Raw genomic sequence first — 23085 nt, forward strand, 5'->3', positions numbered from 1 at the left:
AAGATATCCAACATGACAAGATAGCCGGGCTTGCATTAGAAGTTAGCTTAACACTAGGAAGTCGGTTGTTAAAGCAGGAATGAAATAAGGTCAAAGATGACATTCTAGCAATAAGGCCTTCTGGAACCATGAAAACTGTAGAGCAGGGATTAGTTAGAAAGAAGAGGATACAGCAGTTGGTAGAAAGGAGGAGAAAATGGCGGAAGGATTGGGAGATGTACTTTCTCATTTGATTTACTTTCTTCACCTTTCAACTTTAACCTGGATAGTTTTTTTCCCCTAATTTATCTATATCTATTTCTAACTTCTCTCTTCCCTGTTAAACCATTGCTCTTCTCATCCACAGCTAACACATCAGAGCTGTCTTTGCTTTCTACTTTGACATGAGCTTGATTTCCCTTGTATTTTAGCAGACATTTTCTTACAGGTTTTAGGGAAAGATTTCAAAGATTAGGGCAAACTGAATGAAACAAAGTTTAAACACATTTATAATTTTTTTCTTCCATTTTCTGAGATGTTTTTCCTTTGCAATATCCCCTGGAGGTCAGATTTTATTTTATTTATTTGTGAGGAGGGCTATAGTATGTGCAGAAATCTCTTCTTCTGTGGTCTTCAGCTTGATGTGTATTCAGATAACTTCTTAGGCTTGAGATGGAGGGGGAAAGTCAAACAGAGGCACATAGTTTCCACTGCTGTTGCTGTGAACCACTTGGTCTTCTCCTGCTATAATACCATTGAAATTAAGCTAGAGGGACAAGGGAACCATTACGTATTGGGTTGTTGCTACGTACTGCTTAGTGACCCATAGAACCATCAAGAGACTAGTGCAAATACAGTGTTAATTGTCAATATAGTGCAGTAGGATAATTGTGGTGGTGATGTAGGAAAATGTAAAAGTCCTCTGAAGCTAGGTACCTCTGATGAAATGTAAGACTTATTGTGGATAAATAAAAAGCTTTATGGAGGTTCTACATATGGAGGTACTAAAATTTTCTGTGCATGTTTCTGTCAGATACTAACCAAAATAACTCTACAAACCATTTCAGAGATTGGTAGTAAACCTGAACTTGAGTAGAGAAGAGGAAGAGAGACAGAATGGAGAATCTTAACTCAGATGTTGAGCTTATGATGGAACATGCTACTTGCTAACTGTTCTTATAACAAAAAATTCTAGAGACTGCTGATTTATACAGCAAATGAAAAATCTGATAATTGTGTGTCACTGCTGTTCCATTTTCAGTCAATGCTATGTGGCTGTTGCTTTGTTTAGCATAGGTAGACAAGGGAAACCAGACTTCTGAGAGACAAATTATTGTGAAAGATGGTCTGTAAATATAATTTCAAATATTACAGTCCTAATAATACTTGCTTATGCTTTAGGTAGACAAATTAAGGGGCATTTCAGCACAAATCTAAAGTTTCTGTTTGTTGCTTTCCCCAATTCATTAAGCGCATCTTGACTCTTGCTAGCATATATTCTGCTTGTCTTGTTCCACACACTCAACATCTCTGGGACATGGATCTTCCCTGTATGATACAAGTAATTAAAATTTAATAATAGCATAACAACAAAAATACCACGAGATCTGGAAAAATCAGGATTCCCCTTATCCCTTTAGATAAGGTCTAGCTTGCAGTGCTATTCTGTATCAATGGTAAATATGTCACAGGATAGCAAGGCTGAGTCACCATAATGAGTGGGAGTGGGTGCTCCGTGGAGCAGAGATTGGCCCTTTACAGACCTGAGAAACAGCAATGACAGCAGATGTAGACGACTTTGGCAATGTACTGAAAGACCATGTTTATTTGAATAAGCTAGTGCCCAACCTTAACTTTGTTACATACTTGCAGGTCAGCTTTAAAACATTTTCCTCCTCTTATTTGTTTTTTCCACGTCATTTAATGGCAAGAATTCAAATTGATGATTTCACCTCCAGTCCATCTTTTTTCTTATTCTTTTTCCCCCAAGACCGTTTGATTAGCAGTATGATGATTTTGCTGAGAGCAACATGTGTAAGATTTACAATGTGGATGCAGCAAATGCCCGTGTAAGGAGAATCAGTTATATTTAATATGAAAATTATCTAGTTAGAACCTGTTCTTCCACACTGTTTTAATTAATTTCAATGTGATATTAAATATGAATTTTTAAAAATGTCATTATAAATAATCATGGCTCATGCTACATTAATCACATAATTGAGATAAAACCTAGTCAGAGACATTTCCTATAGTATTTGGACAACAATATTACTGCTATTAGATTTTTTTAATAGATCACACCATATAACTTAACAGATTTCAAATCTAGAAGGGACCATTATGGAAATCTGGTCTGACCGCCTGCATAGCACAAACCATAGAATTTCAGCCTGCATCAAACCTATAACTTCTGATTGAGCTATGGCATATTATTAGAGACATCCATTATTGATTTAAAGACTTTAAGTGAGAGAATCCACCACATCCCTAGGTTAGTTGTTCCAGGGATTATTTACTTGCATTGTTCAAAATCTGCATCTTATTTCTAGTCTGAATTTGTCTAGCTTCATGCTCCAACCACTGAATCTTGTTATGCCTTTATTTGGTAGATTAAGGAATCTTTTACTGTTACAAATCTTCACCCCATATAGGGACTTACAGACCATGATCAAGTCACTGCATAGTATTCTCTTCAGTAACTAAACAGAATGAGCTTCTTAAGTCTCTCTCACTGCAGGGCAGGTTTTCCAGCTATGAATCTTTCTAGTAGCTCTTTTCTGAGCCCTTTGCAATCTGTTCAATCTTGCATTTGTCTCTATTGAAACAGATCTTATGTTCTCTGCGTGAACCAGGATACTCATTTCACTCTTTAATTAATTAATGTATTTTTCAGGCAAATTTGCTTTAATGTACAACCATTAGTAATACCAACCAAACTTTAGCAATAGCATGTGTGGGGAGAAGGGAGTTGCCATATGTGTAAACTTAGAAATGTAGAGACAGTTTTCCCTTTAAAACCAGACTTTGCCATAAAGTTGTTTTCACCAAATTGGAGAACATTTTGAACAGCAACCTGGCCAAGATGGCAGCCTAATGTAGCAGTTGGCACCTTCAACCAAGTGTAACTAAGACAGTTTCAAGTACCTTCCACCACCAAAATGCAAGCACTATACATGAGGTAGACATCTCCCTCAATGGAAAATGACTGAAACTCAAGGCAAAACCTGTCTACCTTGGTGTTACACTGGACATTCTTTGACTTCCCATGATCATCCAAAAAGACTGCTACCAAACTCAGGACCAGGAATAATCTAATCAGCACATTTGCGAGTTCGACCTGGGGCGCAGGCACAGAGACACTTTGCATGTTGGCTCTTTCACTGTGCTATTCTTCAGTGGTATACTGTGTGTCTGTGTGGTATCGTTCACCTCACTAAATTAATTGACTTCAACTTGAACTCAACCATGCTTATAGTAGGCATCCTGTGTCCCACTTCTATCCCATGGCTACCAGTTCTGAGCAACATAGCCCCTCCAGACATTCGTCGCAGCCAGAGTGGCGGAAAAGCTATATGCCAATCCAGGTCTCCCACTGTACATGGCCATTTTCAGTCACCCCAGAGCACGACTTACGTTGAGACATCCATTGTGATTTCAACTGCCAGATCGGAATCTGTGAGCAGCAATCCTATCACGTGATGAGTAGTCGGCTGAAGATATTTGGAATGGCTTCGTTGTCACTGGTCTGACTATTTGATCATCTGAATTTGACCTGCTATGTCACCTCTGGACTCTGAGGAGCAGGTTTAGAACTGTCCAAGGAATATTTGCAGCCAGTGATGACCCACTTATCACTGTGGCGTCTGTGAATCAATGATGCATATTGTCAACGAGTATCAGCTGACTAGATTTCACAATGGCCTTAGGGCTCTTCATTGTGCTGATGAAACTGCTGTTGGTTGGCATGGCAAGCACTGAAAATGCTAGTAGAAAAAGTATCTGATCTAAAAGTGAACCTTTTTGCAAGACATTACTCTGTGGCATGACACTCCATATTCTTCAAAGAAATATCCTTAAGATATGAATATGGCATAAATAAGATATACTTCATGCAAGATGGCTCATCTAAAATACCATTGAAAAGATTATAATTTACTGAATGTGATTATCCAATTTCTATGCATGTATCATTTCTTTATCTGAAGTTAGGAATATTGACTATGTAACAATTACAACTGTCTGTGTACTTGGGGGGAACGCCCACCAGATAGTAAGTGATCATCCTGAATGACCCATTTAAGAAGGACAATAGAACTCTGAAGATACTAATCACCCACCTTCCTGAGGAGTTTCCTGGGATGCTGTATTGACACTACAAGGTCAGGTGATATTGTCACCTGATGCAAAATACCACCTGGACGCTGCTGGTACTTTTCCACTAGAAACAAAGGCTTCCCGCCTTATGTAAATCTTATTTAAAGCTGGGGAGTAAGGCAAACAGGACTCTCCTCCATTGCCTACCCATGAAGAAAGACTGCTGAAAATACCTGAATAGACAAAGAAACTAGCCTGAGGGGAAAGGCAGGGATGAGTCCAGACTGAGACACGAGTCCAGTCTGTAAGAAGAGATAACTGGAACTCTAAGCTACAGAAACTCTGCATCCTGCCTAATTCAGCATTTTCGGTGAGAAATTACTTTTTGTAACCTGTATCTTTAGTGAATCAAGCTTAGTTTGTTTTATTTGCTTTGTAACCTGCTTTGTTCTGTTTTCTATCCCTTACAATCACTTAAAATCTGTCTTTTGTAGTTAATAAACTTATTTCTTGTTTATAATATAACCCAGTTTGTGCAATCCATATTGAGGGGTGGGGAGCAAGAAGCTGTTCATATCTCTCTTCATAGTGAAAGAGAGGGTGAATTTTTCTGAGCGTGTGCTGTGCAGATCTTTCTGTACAGTGCAAGACAATATTATCTGGGGTTTATCTCTCGTGTGCATGTGAGTGCTGGGTGAATCTTCTCACACAGATCTGATTGCAGTGTGTGCCTGCAGCTGAGTGTGGTCTTGCCTAGGTGTGTGCTGAAAAGGGGCTTGAGAGCCTGGCACAGCAATCCAGTGCAAGGGAAACCCAGGCTGGCAGGGCCAGAGGGCTAAGTGGGACTCCAGCACATCAGGTGGTATCCCAGAAGGGGGGTCTTACCCTTCACGTACTCCACCCAATAAGACTGGATAATGTACACAGCCCTATTTATTTCTAGTAACTAAATATTTTAAAGACTGCTTGGATCTGAATATGTTTGGTTCAAAATTATCATTTTTAGTTTGTTCCCTGCTAACTTCTAATGTGATGAAAAAGTAAATCTCTCTTCTATGTCTGCAAATTATAATTTTAAAGAGTCAACTATCAGCCACCAAAAACACTTTTTATTTTGTCCAGTATTCAATTATTTTAATTGCTTTCACCCACAAAGGGATGACTAGAAATCTGCAAAAATATGTCTAACTGATTGGGGAATAATGTTGCAAAGCATCATTTTATTAGGTTCACACTGAACATTTATCAGAACAGAGAGAGATGTGGCCTTAACATTGTACAGAAAAATAAAGGCAATATCTGGTGGTGTAGCTGTGTTAACATAAATACCACCCACAATACTAGTAGCTCAGCTGAGTTTTGTACCTTTATTACAAGAGGAAAAGTTGAAGACCTTGGCTGGCCCCTGTTGGTGCTACCTGTCTGAAGTTGGATGTTATGTTGTGCATGCAGAACAACAGAGCCTGCAGATCCCAAAAGAGGCTCTGCACTGCTGAGATTAATAGCCTGCAGAACTTTATGATCAGTTTCTGGTAAGTGGGATTTCTAGATAATTCACAACATACAATCAGGTCATCGGTCATATTTGAATCTTGCTGCTTGTGGCACCATACCCCATTTCTCTAGTGGCTGAGTCACTTGTGGCACACATTTGTAGTTGTCATTTTGCCTTTTTGGCATAGGCACGGGAGTTTTTCAACTATATTTAAGGATAACTTGCAGCAATCTTCTTTGCTCCACAGTCTGCTAGGCACTGGAGCACACAATATCCAAATCAGTTATCTGACAGTTGTCTTCTAAATCATTTAATTGCAAATACTGGCAGTTTTAGAAGTGGACATTAGCAGCATATTAGAACTCATCATTCTTTTTATCATTCATAAACCAATATAGCTAGAGCACAGAAGGCAAATCATTGCCACTTTGTGTTGTGTTTGCCACTGTACCAACATAGGTTTTAGTTTAGAACATTCATTTAGTACTGAAATGGTGACATCTGCTTTCCATTTCAAGAATCAGCACTTCATCTCTTTAAATGCCTGGCACTAACCCCATTCTATTGTATATACAGTCCTAAATCCCTGTGAAGTCCACCACTGAATATTTCATCCAGATTGTCCCTTGTTTTTCCCAGAGATTCCGTTTAACTTAATGTTGGCACACAATTGTGTGCTAACCTGTAACGTATAAAGTTTTCTTAAAACATATTGCAAAAATTATTTGACAATAGTAAGATATTTGGCTTTTAATACAATTCAAAAAAGTAGAAGTCTTTTGAACTATAACATTATTTTAGGGGACAGATGTTCACTACCCGCCTTCCATTTGGAACCCAAGAACAGCTGCAAATGCAGTGTCATAGGAAAAGATAAGTTATGGCAAGAGAAAAAATTCTCATTCCGCAGGCAGGACATGTCTTTCTTTATATGTGCCCACAAATCTGCTGTTAACAATCCAAACTGGTGTGTGTGGTTATATGGAATGCAAACAATTTGATAGGAAAGTTCAGAAGGGGGTTTTGATTTTTTTAAACATTTGTATACATTTAATTACTAATGAAATAACAAACTGGTGCTCAAATGTATATAATCATAATTCCAAAAATTCTCAGGAAAAAATTGAGTTTTTTATAGCACAGGAAGAGTGCATTTAGCTGAACACTAATCAGCAAAGTGCATTCACTTTATGCTACCAAACAGCCATATTCGCTGATTCATTGCTTGTCCTAGCCAACCTGACCTACTTTCTGGGCTGCAGAATTTGGCTTCAGGCCACACTGCAGAAAGGCCAGTGTCAGTAGCTTCTGTGGATTATGCTGGTGTGACTTCTCTAGTCAACTTTCTGCAGTTGAAATCCAGGGCTATTAAGTCATTAATTCTGGATGCTGGATATATTGAGAATTGTTTTGAGCTTGTTTCATTTCTTTTATTTCCTAACTTTATTTTCTCTCGTTCATTTCTGTGTGTATGTGTTTATGTAAAGATAATTACGTCCTGATTCAGCAAAGTGCTTAGAGGCCATACTATGTCACACATGTGGTAGAGATCCATTCAATATCATGCATCTTTCCCTGCTTCTCCAGCACTCTACTAATTAATCTAATTCCACCAGGATTATTTCTAACATGTGTGACATAGAAGCTGAACAGCTTCAAACAGCTGCCTTTAAAAAAGAAACTCAAAATCAACTTGCCAGAAAAATGTTTCCTGCTTCAGCCCAAAATTACTCTGGCCCAAGGCCTAGGACAGGCAGTATTTAGTCCTGGACCAGTGACAGGGTCAGATCTAATATCTCATGACCCTTCAATGCTAAAAATATGTGTTTTACACAGTTAGAAAGTCCCACTGATCCAGTGGGACACAAAACTTGCTATACTGCTATCATTGCCATATCTAGAAATACAGGCTATGCATGCATTTTTTTGTGCATGACTACAATGTTTTAGGTAATTTTAGAGGGTTTCTAAAATGAATAAGTTATAATTTGCCTGTCTCTCAGACCTTTGTGCAGTACTCATTCACAGGGAGAAGGGTATGAATCATAGTCCCAATTACAAATTTAAAATCCCTTGAAGTATTTCTAAAATACTTATTCTGTAAAATAGCTCTTTTGCTTGTTTGAATGAAGGAAACTTTATTAATCCGTAGAAGACAGAAATTTGCATGGAAGATCACTGAACATTTATACACGCAATACATATTGTACAACATTTCATACATGAAGGGGATTCCTCCATATATTTACATACTGGCAGTGGAACACTTCCTGAATGTCACCGGATAACCTAAGAGGGTGATAAGCACCATCACATTTCTTTTCAGATAAACTTACAATGGAAAAATGCAAATCCTTTCAGCAAAAGATCCTTAATAGGAAAAAGGCTAGAGTTCAATCAGTCATCTGTAGTTATTGTGCAGAAGTCTTATATTCAGAGCACTTCATTTTTCAGATTGCTCTAGGCTTGTCTGAAATGTTGAAGGAGCAACACATAGTGGTTATTTCTGTAATTGTCCAAAGGCATGAAGTTATTAGCAAGTAAAATAAATTTTAAGTAAAAGGCAAAAATGAAATATGTACATGATTTCCTTCAAATGCTATGTATATGCTATATAGTGTAAATTAAAGATGTTAAAGCAAATACTGCTAACAAGAAACAAACCCTCTTCTGAATGACAGGGCAATTCAATCTAGCTAAAAATGATAGGTTATAACAGCTTTTCAGTTGTCAGTTATCCCTCACCACCCACCCATCCACCTCTCTACACACGCACACAGTTTGGGACCTTGATTCAGCCTCTTGCTTTATGACCACAAGCAAGCATCATTTTCAAGCCCCACATGATACTGGCGGGGTTGAATGAGATGGCTTAATCTGTGTTCTTTGGATAACCATAAAAAAAGAGGTGGGGGCTTCAATCTTTTCATTAGACCTAAGCAGAATTTGGCTTGTGGTTTAGAACATTTTTCACAGCAAGGGACAAATTAGGATTGGGAACTGGAAAGAAACATATCAATGCCAGCGCACCTGACTCTGCCCTTTGTTATGGGTTATTGGAAAAGCCTTCTGTATCCTTTTCATTTGGCTCTTTACTTGCAGGAGAGAATATGGAACAGGCATTAACCAGCTTTTGCACTTAGTATTGTGCAATCTACTTAAAATAATGGAAGAGTGCTTTTGACTTTAAAAAAATATATAAATTAACTGATAAAACTCATAAGTCTGATGAGAGGCTGTTTTCTTGTAATGTTTAGTCAGGTCGGTTTGTCTTTCTCCATAAGGTCACATATTTTTGAGTCATAAACTATAAGTTTCTTCCTTGTATATGTGTCTCTGAAGCACTGTTTTGAAAGCAGACCTATTATATAGGTGAAATGAGAACCGTCTATCAGTATTCATGAGGAGTAATGTTCTAGAGAGAGAGGCTATACATTCAATCCACTTATTATGAACAGAAATAAAAATGCTTGAAAATAAGGAGGAAATGTATATAGTGCGTGCATGTAAAGTACAAGTCTTGCATGTAAAGTACAAGTCCTCTGGTTTGAAGAAAATATTGAACACATTTTCTTGCTTTAAATTTACATTACTTTTGATGATTCTGTTCTTTGTAATCTATACTAATGGATTGTCTTTTAGATTGTGTGCCGAAACCTTGGCCTGGCTGAATTGTACAGGACCAGGCCAATATTGAAGAGGGAGCCAAAGTTGGCATTAGGCCACTTTTCTGCCCCTCACCTGGATAACTGGGAGCAGCCTGGATGTTGATTTGGCTCCTAGCACAACTTAGAGACTTTTTAGAAACTTGTTTGTTTGAGAGATGTCTCATTGTTCATTCTTTTTGGGGTTAAAAGTATCGAATTTGTAAGAAAAGAAACAAAAGATTTCCATATAAACAGAAAAATCCCAGTTTGGACTATAAGAAGTTCTTCTTCAGTGATTGGTCCCTATTGTATTCCATTGAGGGTTTACGTATACTCACCATGTGTCCAGAGCCAGAGAATTTGGAAGTAGTAGCGTCCATTGGTCCTCACATGTGCCCTCGCTTTGCCTCATGGTTTCATTTGAGGTGATAAAGGGCAGGGCGAACGGGCAACATTTCAAGTTCCTTCTCACTGCCACAGAGTCCAGTTGAAGCTACTAGTGTCCTCTTGTGTGTGATGCACCTTAAAAAGTGTAGAGTTGTATATACTTTGTTTTTGTTGTAGTATTTGCTGTTTTTACTGTTTTAACATAGTTTTAGCTTTTTTTAGTAGTATTTGGAATAGAACTGAGACTTTGGGGGAATCTGTTTACTGGTTACACCCTCCGTCCGTACGCACGCAGGCGTGGATACTGGACTATGGCGAAGATGCCAGGATTTAAGATCTGCGCCTCCTGTCCACGTTCCTTCTCGATCAGCAACTAACATCAACACTGCCTCAACTGCTTTGGAGAAGCCCACATTTCATTCAGCTGCAGTATCTGACAGTCCTTTCCAAGTCATACCCGAGAAAGCCAGGTTCTCTGCCTTAAGAAGCACCTCATGGAAGTCACCATAAGGTCTCAGTTGTACCCAGGCTGGGGAACTGCCCCCTGTACATTGGCCTGAGACAGCCATGTATGCGCCTCTGGCTCTGGAGATTGAGTCCACCACCAGTGGTACTATCACTACAGACCCATGCTGGGGCCTAGGTGGGAGATAAGGAAGCATGTGCATGAGCATGGCAGTAAATCTTCTTCCAGATTGAAGAAGGGCGATGCGCCTTCCATGGGTTCCACACCCTCCAGGATTTAAGAGTCACACTTCAATCAGTGGGGTATCTACACACTTGCATCCAAGCAGAAATTCTACCATCTGCTCACCTACACAATGGTTCAGGACTTCCCAGTTTTTCCACCAAAAACCATAGGAACCATCATGCAAGCACCAGGTGACCGAACAATCCTGACCTCCAGGCCTGCCTTCATCCTCACACATACAACCCTCTTATTTCTGAGACCACTAGAGAGCCGCCAACCTTCTCTGCATGTCAGCCTGTCCCCCATTTCCCATTCTCACTTTCTCCAAGCTGCTAATGCACCACAACTGCAGGATCAGACATTCCGATCCACAGATGCTTCACCTCAGAGTATGGTTTTTGGATGGGCATCTTCTCTAGAAGAAGAGTGCTCATTGGAAATGAAAGGCATCCTATCAAGCAGTAGGAAATAGTCCATTAGGTGTACCTCCTAGGCCCAACAAAAAGGGCTTTTCCCAGAGGACATGAAGATTCCACTTCTTTTGAATTACTTCCTGTTCTCTTAAGATCCACTCTCCCATGGAAAACACTCTGTATTTACACATCTGTTGATTACTATGTTTTGGAAAGGACTTCTGAGAATGTATCACCTATACAATCGATTGCTCCCCAATAGGACCTCAACCTTGTTCTATCAGCACCGATGAAACAACCCTTTGAGCTGCTGGCTTCATGCTCTATGTTCCTTCTTCCCATTAAAGTCACCTTCCTTGTGGCTATCACGTCGGTGAGATGGGTAGGAGCACTTGGTGCTATGATGGCAGATCCCCTCCTTTCACCACTTTCCATAAAAACAAAGTCTCCCTGCACCTACATCTTAAATTTCTACCGAAATTTCTCTCTTGGTTTCATCTCAGTCAGCCCATCCACTTATCTGCTTTCTTCCTGAAGCTTAATGGCTTGGAAGAGGAGTGATGACTTCACTCCCTCGGCGTCCACTGGGCCTTGGCTATCTACCTACAGAGGACAAGATTGATCAGAAAGTCTCCTAGATTATTTATCACAATTGCAGAAAGTTAAGGGGCAAGCAATTTCCACATAGAGAATCTCCAAATGGATTTCTGGATGCATAACACTATGCTATTGTTGTCAGACGTAGGGCCCATTCCACTTAGGGCCCAGGTGTCCACCATGGTCACCCTCCATGATATACTGCTTAGGGACATATGTAGGGCAGCCATGTGGAGTTCAGTACATACCTTCACTATACATTATGCCTTTGTGACAGACACCTCATTCAGCATGACTGTCCTCCACTCAACTGTTCCATCTTCAGCTTCACACCCTCCTCTGAATAAGGTACTGCTTGTTAGTCATCCTCAGTGGAATACAATAGGGACCATCACTCAAAGAAAAAGAGGAGGTTACTTATCTGTAACTGAAGGTTCTTCGAGATGTGTGGTCCCTATCTGTATTCCACCTCCCGCTCTGAAGCAGATCTTTTGGATTTGCAGTAGGGAAGGAACTGGAGACACGATCGGTCGTCCCCACCCTTTATCGCCTTGAACTAAACCATGAGGTGAAGCAAGGGTGCATGTGCGGACCAACAGACACTACTGCTTTGAAATTCTCCAGCTTCAGTCACATGGCGCATGTGTAAACCCTCAGTGGAATATAGATAGGGACCACGCATCTCGAAGAACCTCCAGTTACAGGTAAGTAACCTCTTTGTCTCCAACTACTGCTTAGTCCTACCTTTTGACAACCAGCCACTGTAGCTGCTTGTATAGGGCTCCTCGGCTTTCCATTGAGTATCTGATGGAGACTAAAGTCCCTAGTCTTCCTTCATTATGGCACCCTGTCCACCTAAGCTTAGTGTTAACTCACTGCTTGATGATGTTCAGTAGGTCAAGTGCACTGTGTCACAGCAGTGCCCATATTTTGGTAAATTTTATTTGACATTGATGAGAATAAGAATCCCTCTGACCCAAACCTGGCAAGATCAAGTGGTGCAACATCTCTAAGCTGCAGAGTGCTCTGGATCGAACTCCCTACGGTCAGAGCGGACTACCAAGACTGGCTGGAGCTGCCTCTCTCTCTGGCCGAGCTTTCAGAAGCACTCCATCTCATGCCCACTAACAAATCCCTGGGCATGGACGGGCTGACCATGGAGTTCTACCACGTGTTCTGGGACATGCTCGGCCCGGACCTTGTCACCGTCTGGCCAAGTCTTTGCAGAGCGGGGTCCTCCCTCTTCCATGCAGGCAAGCCATGCTCACCTTATTGCCAAAGAAGGGGGACCTCCACGACTTACGGAATTGGCATCTCATCTCACTCCTCAGCACAGATTATAAGGTTGTAGTGAAGGCCATCTCTCTGCGGCTGGGGTCCATGGTGGCGGACGTGGTCCATCCCGACCAGACCTACACCATCCCGGGCCGGACCATATTCGATAACCTGTATTTGATCTGGGACCTCTTAGAGCTGGGGGATAGGGATGGTCGGTCTTTCACCCTCCTGTCCCTGGACCAGGAGAAAGCGTGCGACAGGATGGACCACAGGTATCTCCTGGGCATTCTGTGGGCATTTGGCTTCGGGCCCCAGTTTATGGGCTTTCTCTAGGTGCTGTACACTGACGTGGAGTGTTTGGTCAGGCTCCACTGGACCCTGACCGAGCCGGTCAGCTTCGGGTGGGGAGTAATGCAGGGGTGCCCCCTCTCGGGCCAGCTGTACGCTCTGGTGATCAAGCTCTTCCTCTGTCTCCTCTGCCTGAGGTTGATGGGGTTGGTGCTTTGGGAGCCGGAGCTGCGTCTGGTCCTGTCGGAATACGCCGCCGACATGCTCCTCACGGTCCAGGACCCAGGCGACCTGGTGTGGGTAGAGGCCTGTCAGACCGTTTACTCGGCAGCCTCCTCCATCCGGGTCAACTGGGTCAAGAGCTCTGGCCTGGTGGTTGGGGACAAGTGGCAGGCGAGCTCCCTCCCACCTGCACTTCAAGCCATCTGGTGGAGCGCGGGTCCGCTGCTCTGTCTTGGCGTTTATCTGTCCACCAGATATCCTTCTCCGCCAGAGAACTGGCAGGATTTGGAAGCCAGAGTGGGTGAGCGGCTGTGGAGATGGACAGGACTGCTTCAGTATCTCTCTCTGTGAGGGAGGGTGCTGGTGCTGAACCAGCTAGTCCTGTCCATGCTCTGGCACTGGCTCCACACCCTGAGCCCGGCCCCGGGGATCCTGGCCAGGCTCCAGAGGACGGCCCTGGAGTTCTTCTGGCCAGCGCTGCAGTGGGTCTCAGATGTGGTTTTGAGTATTTCCCTGGAGGAGGGAGGGCAGGGCCTGGTCTTCCTTTGCAGCCAGATCCATGTCTTCCGCCTCCAGGCCCTGCAGAGACTCCTTTCCAGTGCAGGTAGTCCGGTGTTGAGCACATTGGTGCACGCCTTCCTCCGTCGCCTCCGAGGGCTCCGATATGACCAGCAGCTCTTTCTTCTCCACCCGAGGAGTTTTCCACGACACCTCTCAGAGCTACCAGTCTTCTACCAGGACCACCTCCAGACCTAGAATCTCTTTTTGGCTACCAGGTCCTTTGTGGCCACCGAGGGGGTGGACATCCTTGCGGACTGCTACACAACCCCGACCTACATGTGCAGGTGGCGGAGTCTCCTCGATGCGCCGGAGGTTGGTCCTGGCAGAAACCACTAGGGTCGGAGATCTGCTGGACTACAACAAGGGGGACTGGGTGGATCCCCATGTGCTCAGTCGACGCATGAGGCTCTCCACCCTTCCAACCCCCCTGCGCATACTCCAGGAGGTGGAGACCGCCTTCTCACTTATTTCTCTTTTCTTCCTGCAGTGGGCCCTGCAAGATGGTACTCACCCCAAACCCTCCAGACATTTTTATTCAGCCCCTTTTCCGCGAACCCCCCGGCCTCCCTGTTCCCACACCCTGAGCTGGCTGCACATCCTGCAGCCAGTCTGGTTCCAAACCGCGCCTAGAGAGCAACTGTACATGCTCGTGCTCCACACACTGCATTTCCTCAGCCTTGTGTTCTGCCCCAACACCAAATGGCGGGACTATCTTCCACCTACAGAGGGTGAGGAGTCCCGGTGGGCCAGCCTTTATTCCAGCTTGGTCCCACGGGCCACCTGGGACATCAGTTGGTGGCTCCTTCACGGAGGTGCAAGCAAGGGCATGTACCTGGTGCGGTTCACACCTGTACCCGAGGCCTGCCTCTTTTGCTGCGTGAGGGAGAACCTGGCGCACTCCGATCTTGAATGCACCAGGTTGCAGCTCCTATTCCAACTCCTCCAGAACCTCTTGTTGAGGTTCTGGCTGCACTTTTCTCCGCATCTGTTCCTTTTTGCACACACCATCCATGGCCCCACAAAGTCATGAGACCTCCTCGTCAACCTCCTCCTGGCCCTGGCCAAACTCTCCACCTACACTACCAGGAGGAGGATGCTGGATGAGGGGGTGCTTTGCGACTGTGAGGCCTATTTCCGTTTCCTCCCTAGTTTCATGCATCCAGGCAGAGTTCCACGGGGCAGTGTCTGCTGGCTCCCTCAACACCTCTGAGGAGCAGTGGGAGCTGTCCAGGATTCTCTGCTCGGTGTCCCCATCTGCAACCCTCGTTTTGAACCTATGGTCCCTGTTTTTCTCATTAGTTGTCCCTTCCATTCATTTGGTCCCTGGGTCCAGTGGTCCGTCCCGCTAGGCTGGGGGAGGGGCCTTTAGAAGTGGGTGGGCTTCCGCACGCCCACCTCCTGGGTTTTCAATAATGAACACCTCTAAGCTCACTTGAAAATTCCAGCCACAGACTATCTCAATGTCTATTCTGAGACTTGGTATTTTATTACACTTAGTGTGTAGAAATGAAACAATCCAAAATGCCAATTCAGTGAATCTCTGAAGTCTTTATATTCTGCGTAAGTCACATATGATAGTGTCCTATGTTGTTTAATATTCTGAATGATTCATGAGACAGTATTTATAAGCTCTGAAAAAAATATTGGTTTGATTTTTGCAGAGCATTGGCTGTGATGACTATCTGGGCTCAGACAAGGTGGCTGACAAATGCGGAATATGCGGAGGGGACAACACTGGTTGCAAGGTGGTCTCTGGTGTTTTCAAACACATGCTAACAAATCTTGGCTACCACAAAATAGTAGAAATTCCTGAAGGGGCTATTAAAATCAACATTACTGAGATGTCCAAGAGCAACAACTACTTGGGTAAGTTGTATTTCATTCCAGATAAAACATGATTGGTGTGATGATTCAGTTTGCCTGGAGGTTTGTCCCAGATAGTGCTCTCTCAGCAAAGTGAGAGAAATGCAAAGGCATGGATGAAAATTATTGACAAGAATACTAACTCATTGTTTCTGATTCTCGGTTATACTGGCAGGACAAACCCATGATTTGTATCGATTGCCCCGTCCATGTGATCTTGCTTTGACTTTCCCAATTCATTGGTTCCAATGTGGGAAATATACTTCACGCTTTCTAAATCTTCTCTAAAATGTTAGTGAGGCCATTGTCTCCAGCAAGGCAGGCTGCTAGTCAGTTGAAAGCCATAGAAAACAGGATTCTCCTATTTCCTTAAAAAACCCCACCACAACATGCAGAACTTTTAATACAAAAGGTACCCTGGTCACAGTCACAGCACCGAGTATTTGTGTGTGTGTGTGTGTGTGTGTGTGTGTGTGTGTGTGTGTGTGTGTGTGTGTGTGTGTGTGTGTGTGTGTGTGTGTGTGTGTTGGGAAGGCATCTGCAGAATACAGTGTCATTCAGATGTGAAGAAATATCATGAGAATTAAATAGGAAGTGACAATCTGGCAGTATCAGGTAACACCAGACATCTGGAGGTACATTTTCAGAGCTGACTCATGCCTGGTATTGGGGCTGGTGTGGAACTTCCTGTTTTACAAACGTAGACCTGTCATGTCTACTGTTTGTGAGTTTTTCCCTATTTGGCTTCCCATGCATGGCATGGATTCACACAGCTCATCTGCAAGGCCCTTAGCCTGTCCTCATTTAAGTCCCTCTTAAAGACCCACTTCTGCCAGACTGCCTAAAGCAAATCCAGTTATAGTGGTGTGCCCATCGTGCCATTAGCAAACATAAACAACAATGGAGTTGTGCCTGATAGGTCAGAAGGGATCATTGTGGTCTTCTAGTCTAACCTCCTGTATAACACAGGCCATGGAACTTCCCCAAAATAATTCCTAGAGCAGAGCTTTTAGAAAAAACATCCTATCTTGACTTAAAAATTGTCAGTGATGAAGAATCCACCATGAACCTTAGACTGCAATCAGATCACCCTTTAACATTCTCTTTGTTAAGCGAAATAGATGGAGCTGGAGTCTATCACAATAATAGGTTTTCAAATCCTGTAATCATTCCTGTGGATGTTCTCTGAATCCTTTCCAATTTTTTTTCCACATCCTTTTGAATTGTGGACCCCAGAACTGGCCACAGTATTCCAGCAGCGGTCACACTAGTGCCAAATACAGAAGTAAAATAACCTCTCTATTCCTACAAAGAGATTGTCCTCTTTATGCATCAAAGGATTGCATTTGACCTTCTGGTCACAGCATCACAGTGGGATCTCATGTTCAGCTGATTATTCACTCCTTCCTCCAATTTTTTTTCAAAATCTTCACCACTGTCCTCCTTAGCCCTCACTCCTAGAATTGTCCAAGTGCATTAAAAGCTTCAGGCCCTAGTGTTCCATTGATGCTTTCCTAATATCATCTATTTCTAATGTCTGTGCCCTGCTAATCAACAGAAAGAAGGGAAATATTATTATCCCCATTGTCACTTGCCATCTTCTTATCCTTTCTGCTCTTTCCTTTGCACTTCCTACTTCTTTTTCTTGCTATTGCTAGCAAGAGGTGGAAAGGAATGTGACTAGTTTTACAGAAATCTCCCTGTGTAGACAGCAATCCTTTGGGGAGGTAGAGGACTGTATATTGTAATGTGTCCTTGTACATTTCTTCCTTTAGCCAAAAGTGTGATTCTTCAGACTAATACAAGAAAAACCAGACTTGTGGTTCTGCTGACGTACTAAAACCTAGACATTCTGGAGCTCTTGTAAGAGAGCCTATTCACACAGTATTTCTGACTCTGGCTACTTCCCAATCGAAGAATTTTTTGATAAACTGTATATAAGCATGAGTTTTTGGTTTCCTCTCTGAACTTTTTGAGCTATGTCCATCTCTTTTAACTAATTTGGTGATGAAGGGAATGAATTATTCTGTATGAGCAACTTCCATGGATACAGTATGTTTGGAAGAAAATGTGGAATTCTTATATCAAATGGGTGAAAGTGTAGTTTGCTGGGCAAACTGCTGGAAGTCATCACATAATTAAAGCTGTCAAACCATGAAATTGCAGATAATTTTTCTTTCAGATGTACATGCCAGCATCTGAAAACAGCAGAAAAACACCCTTAACCCTAGTGAAATGTGCTGGGCCACGTGAACATTCTTTGAATGCACAGAGCAGAAAAATAGTAACATTTCTGCTGAAAAATAATTAAGACTCTTGGCATGTATGGGAAAATAGCAAGCCGTTTGTTTCCCATGCGTCTCCTCATTCCCAGAGATCTCTCTGGTTTGTTTGTGCCACCACCAATTATTACATTTTTTCCATACTGTCACATATGGTTCATTTTAAAGCTGATGGTATGGATTTTAGATGGCTAAATTAACCAAATTAGCCTCCCTGACACTGAACATTCTTGGGTAGTGGTTCTATCCATGAGACTACCAGCCTCTCTGCTTATCCCATAAGGGCACAGCTAACTTCTCTGCTTTCACAAGTTCCAGTCAACTAATGATCAAGCAAATCAGCTTTTAAACAAGGCCCTGCTTCAGCATATAGGCAAAGAAGGTGAGCTAGAGGACCAGGATATGATAGCTTGCAAAATGTTCATTGCTAGTTGATTGTGAAGTGCAATGGGGAACTAAAGGAAGACATTTCCCAGTAGGTGGAAGGCAACAAAACTCTTGCAGCCAGCTCTGTGTTCAAAATCTGGGCACTCGAGCAGTTTTTAGATAGAGAACGACTTGAACCATAACATTGGATCTCAACGTCCCTCAACACTGAACTGTTCAAAACCCAGACCTAGATCTGGAATTTGCAAACTTCCCTACATTTAGTGGGGTGAATAGAAACCTTGAATCTAAACATGCCAGAGTTCAGGGTTCCTAACAGGGTCCCAGTTCAACAAAGAACTTAAGCACATACTTAATTGCTTTGCTGAACTGTGGCTTAGGGGTCTAATTCTGCCACCTTTGCTCACCCCAAACAGGAATTTACTACATAAATAGTCCCCCAAAGTCAACAGGGCTGCTTGTGGAGTAAGGTACTGCTTGATGTAAAGAAGGCATAATTGGGTCCTTAGTTTTTTGTCACACAATGTGCAAGTTGCATGTGTTGTCTTTCAATGCAGAATCATGAATCAGCACCAGATCATTAGAAAGCTTCACACACTTCAGCAAACACCTTGGGAACCTATGCTGAGTTTTCAGTTTGTAACAAAACATGAAGGCCATCAATGCTCCATGTGGTTTCATTACACAGTTTTTGCACAGCACCAAATTTATCACACTTCTGCTCTTCACAGTTTTGTCTGTGACAGAAACCCCAAATGCAGTGAGGAAAAACATGTTCTCACAATACAGTATTTCCAGCTTGGCTGAAACCAGAAAGCACTAGAAATGGTAGGAGAGATCATCTGTGGGGTTTCAAGTTGGATTTCTTGACCAAAGAGATTCAAATTCAGCTAAATTTCATACAAACATCTAAACATTTGTATGCTTCTCCAAACTAGATTTGCAAACCTTTTGAAGTTGACCCATCGCTAGCAATTATAATTGGGAGCCAGGCCCAGAGTGTGCTAAGCAGAACAGCTTTGACAGCAATATTTAATGAGGGTAACTTGCTCATTCTTGCTAGTTCTAGGTGTAGTTTTCTCAGCAATTTGTTCAGACTAACATCTACATGAAAGAGACAATCATTAGGGGATAATGATGCTTAGGTTTAAAACAATACTTTAAAACAATAATAAATGTTGTCTTTAGAACAAAACCCTAGTGTTCGGAACAGGGTTTGTAGTGTTTCCAGAACATGTGATATTATCCAAGTATTCAGAAAATTCAAATTAAAAGAAGACATGCAGGAAATGTCATAAGATCAGGACAGACTGGTTCAAAGGTTAAGTATTTAAACACAGGTTACCTCATGTATCTTTAAATTTGACATTTCAGAAGAGAGCTTCATCATATACTTGGACAGTGTTCATAGTTTTTTCAGCTTTGTTTATGTTACCTAAATGGTCTCAAGTATAACACTATTATCTATGTATCCTTCAAAACACCTCAAAACTTTCCTAGCGATTATGTTATAAGTTTCCAGATTGTCTTGGTTCTGATTTCATTTCATGTGACATAACTTGCAAACATCTTGGGTGCTACTTATTTCAAATATTAAGTAGTAATGAGCATATTTACCAACTCACTTATTTTAATCTCAGCAGTTCAATTTGGAAATGAGTTACAGTTCAGATTACCTACCTACCTACCTACTAACTATCTTAGGTTTAGGTTTAGACTCATCTCAATGCAGTCTGAACTCTACATGTAATTTGCATTACTTCTTTTGTCAGGCTTGTCAGGTAAACATATGACGCTACAGAGCAGTTGCCCACACTAAAATTCTTCATCTGGAGCAGCAGTTCTGTGACATGCCCAGCTGTGCATAGAAATAGGATGAAGATCTATTTTTTTTTATCCCAATGGTAAAATTATGATCCATTGAAACTAATGGAAATTTTACAATGGACTTAGGTGGGACCAGGATTTGTACCGTTGATCTCTGTTGGTCTTACAATTCTACTTGAGCAGCAAAATGTTGTGTATGTAAATATTTTAACATCCTGGGGACTAAGATTTAGAGTAGATAAATAATTTAAAAGCTGCATAATATCAGTCTGACACCGTTATTCTGTAAGTGGCTATTTTACCACATGACTTTAAGACCTAATTTGAAGGAGCTGATTGATTTTGTTATTCATTGCCTCTCAAAAAATAGAGATCTTGGGGAAAGAATGTTCAGCATTAAGTGTCAAAAGTTGGCTTCTTACAGTCTGTTGAGGATATAAAGGCCAAAAAGCCATAGGTGATAAAAATATATTAATCCTGTCTAATGGTCTGATAATCTGGACAGTCATATGTCTCCAGAAAAGAAACTCCCATTCTGGACTCAGAAAACCTTAGTATCCAGTCCTACAAGCACTTAGTACCAAACATAGTGCTCACCAGTATTAGCAATAGTGGGACATTTTATGGACAGAGACTAGTGCAGATAAGATTTTGGACAAGCCACTTACCTCTCTCTCGCCTTATCTGTATATCTACTGCACAGATTGTTGTGAGGCTTAATTAACTGATCATTATAAAGTACTTTAAGATCATCAGATAAAACGTGCTAGTTTTTTTTCTTTATTATTATTTCTTCCTGGAATGGTTCATCTTTGCAGCCATTAAGAGATATGTGGAACATTAGAATTAATGTCAATTTTGCTTAGCATACAACAGAACCATATTTAGACTTCTTAGTGAGGAATTGGGAGGTTTATTCCTCTAATAAATAAAAAATAGGCAGTATGTGTGTTTAAACAAGAATCTGAAAGTTCAAATCAAGATTTTTTTAAAACAAAGTCTGGGGGATATAGCTAGTGTCCTTTTGAACTGGACATGTTGCTTTGTATGTCTGAATGTTTAAGTGGATATAAGAAATTTGTGTTGTGAAAATGAGATTGGATGAAGCCAAAGAAACAGAGGGAAGATTCTGTGAAAAATATTTTGATTCAATATCCCCTGCAGCAGAGATAACATTTCAAACATAATGTCTCATGAGGAACATTGTCAGCAGCCCTGAAGCTTGAAATAACATTTTTAAACCAATGTACATCTACAGCAAATCAGTTAATTAGGTATTTTAAACCATTGACAGAGGAGTTTGAAGATAAACATTGTTAGAGGCACTTCTTTTTCACATTTAATCTAGATTCTAAAATGTCGAGGTAATTTGTGGCTAGCCGACTGACTGATTGTGTTAGGTTAACTAGGTTCATTTTTATTTAATTAATATATTTAAAATCAGAATCTGGAGAGCAGATATTTTTGGTTGCTGCTGAGGATTATAATTGGATTACAGAGGCCAACATTAATATACAGAACTGGTGCAGTACAGCTAGTCTGGGGATGGTGGGCTTGGAATTAGGATGTATGAGTGGTTTGAGGTCACTGAGCCAGAATAGCTATAAAATAAAGAAGGAAATCAGTTCAGTGATCTAAGTTCTCAACATCAAGGGCACAACTAAGCACCAGGAGCTTGACCCAAAGTAACTGGAAGGAAGGGGATCTGGGGAAGATTTCATTATGGTCATGGATCCATTGGTAAGGGTGAAACACGTATTCATTCTAAATCCTATTTTTGACCGTATTGTGCCTTCGAACCACATCAGAAACAACATTCTTTAGGTCTGATACTGCTTATGCTTAGTCTCATTCCAGAGGAGGAGAATTTATTTAACCAAGTTTAATGTGCACAAAGGGATCTGCTTATAGTGGACTCATATGTAATGGTATTCTGCGCGTAGTTGAGCTCAATGGGAGTCCCAGATTGCTAGTGAGAGCCATAGATGAATCACTGATGATTCTTCTAATTTCATTGTGGGAAAAATCCCTGACAATTTTTATTTTGTTTTCACAATGCATAGCACAATTCAAAGCTCTGTGAATGCGGCTATGGTTTGTGAAATTCCCTGGGAATTTTTGACTGCTGCAGATCTGGTACCATATAAAAGATTCATATACTCTACGTGTGTATAGATCATTATATGCATGAGAGAGGTGCATGTGTATGGGGCACTCATCATAATGCATATATTGCATATAACAGATGCAGTGATGATATCCAGGTTGTCCTGGAACCATCTTGTATCCATTCTGCCTGCTAATCCAGCTCCACTGGACGGACCTTTTCTCATCCTCAGAATGAGGAGCTGAACTTGTATAGAAAATAAAGATGTAAAGAAATTTATTCACATATAGGCTGAAACTAAGCATGGGAACTCAGATCAAAAGGAGAATTTCTGAGAAAATTATAAGCATGTGAATACAGGTGGTTACAATCAAAGCCTCTACGCAAAGTTAATTCTAGGATTTGCTTTAATATCACTAAAATGTGCCTATCTATGGTAAAACAACACACTGATAGGTATTTGTATGTTGTTATTATATTGTGAGCACCTGTATGATATTGTTTTTTAAGGAGGCAATAGATGTAGTATAAAGCAAAACATTTGTAAGATACTCATAGGATTGGAAGGGACCTCACAAAGTTATATAGTCCAATCCCCTGCACTCATGGCAGGACTTAGTATTATCTAGACTGTGTATTAATGTTACTTGATAACTTTTGGTTATTTACTTTTTTTTGCCATTGAATTTGTTTTTGTAACTGATTCTTTTCCCATGGGCTTTGTCATGTTTTCCTTTCACTTTG

At 41.5% G+C, this 23085-nt stretch overlaps 1 protein-coding gene across 2 annotated transcripts in view; it reads left to right on the forward strand.

Moving 5' to 3' along the window:
• The window catches only part of THSD4 (thrombospondin type 1 domain containing 4), a 610875-nt gene that overhangs the window by 441440 nt on the left and 146350 nt on the right, over positions 1-23085 (forward strand). For both annotated transcript variants that reach the window (XM_075069580.1, XM_032791936.2), the window contains one exon: positions 15537-15741. In XM_075069580.1, the coding sequence (XP_074925681.1) occupies positions 15537-15741 (205 nt within the window). The remainder of the gene's footprint in view (positions 1-15536; positions 15742-23085) is intronic.

Source organism: Chelonoidis abingdonii, chromosome 9 (genome assembly GCF_003597395.2).
Source record: "Chelonoidis abingdonii isolate Lonesome George chromosome 9, CheloAbing_2.0, whole genome shotgun sequence".
Lineage (NCBI taxonomy): Eukaryota > Metazoa > Chordata > Testudines > Testudinidae > Chelonoidis > Chelonoidis abingdonii.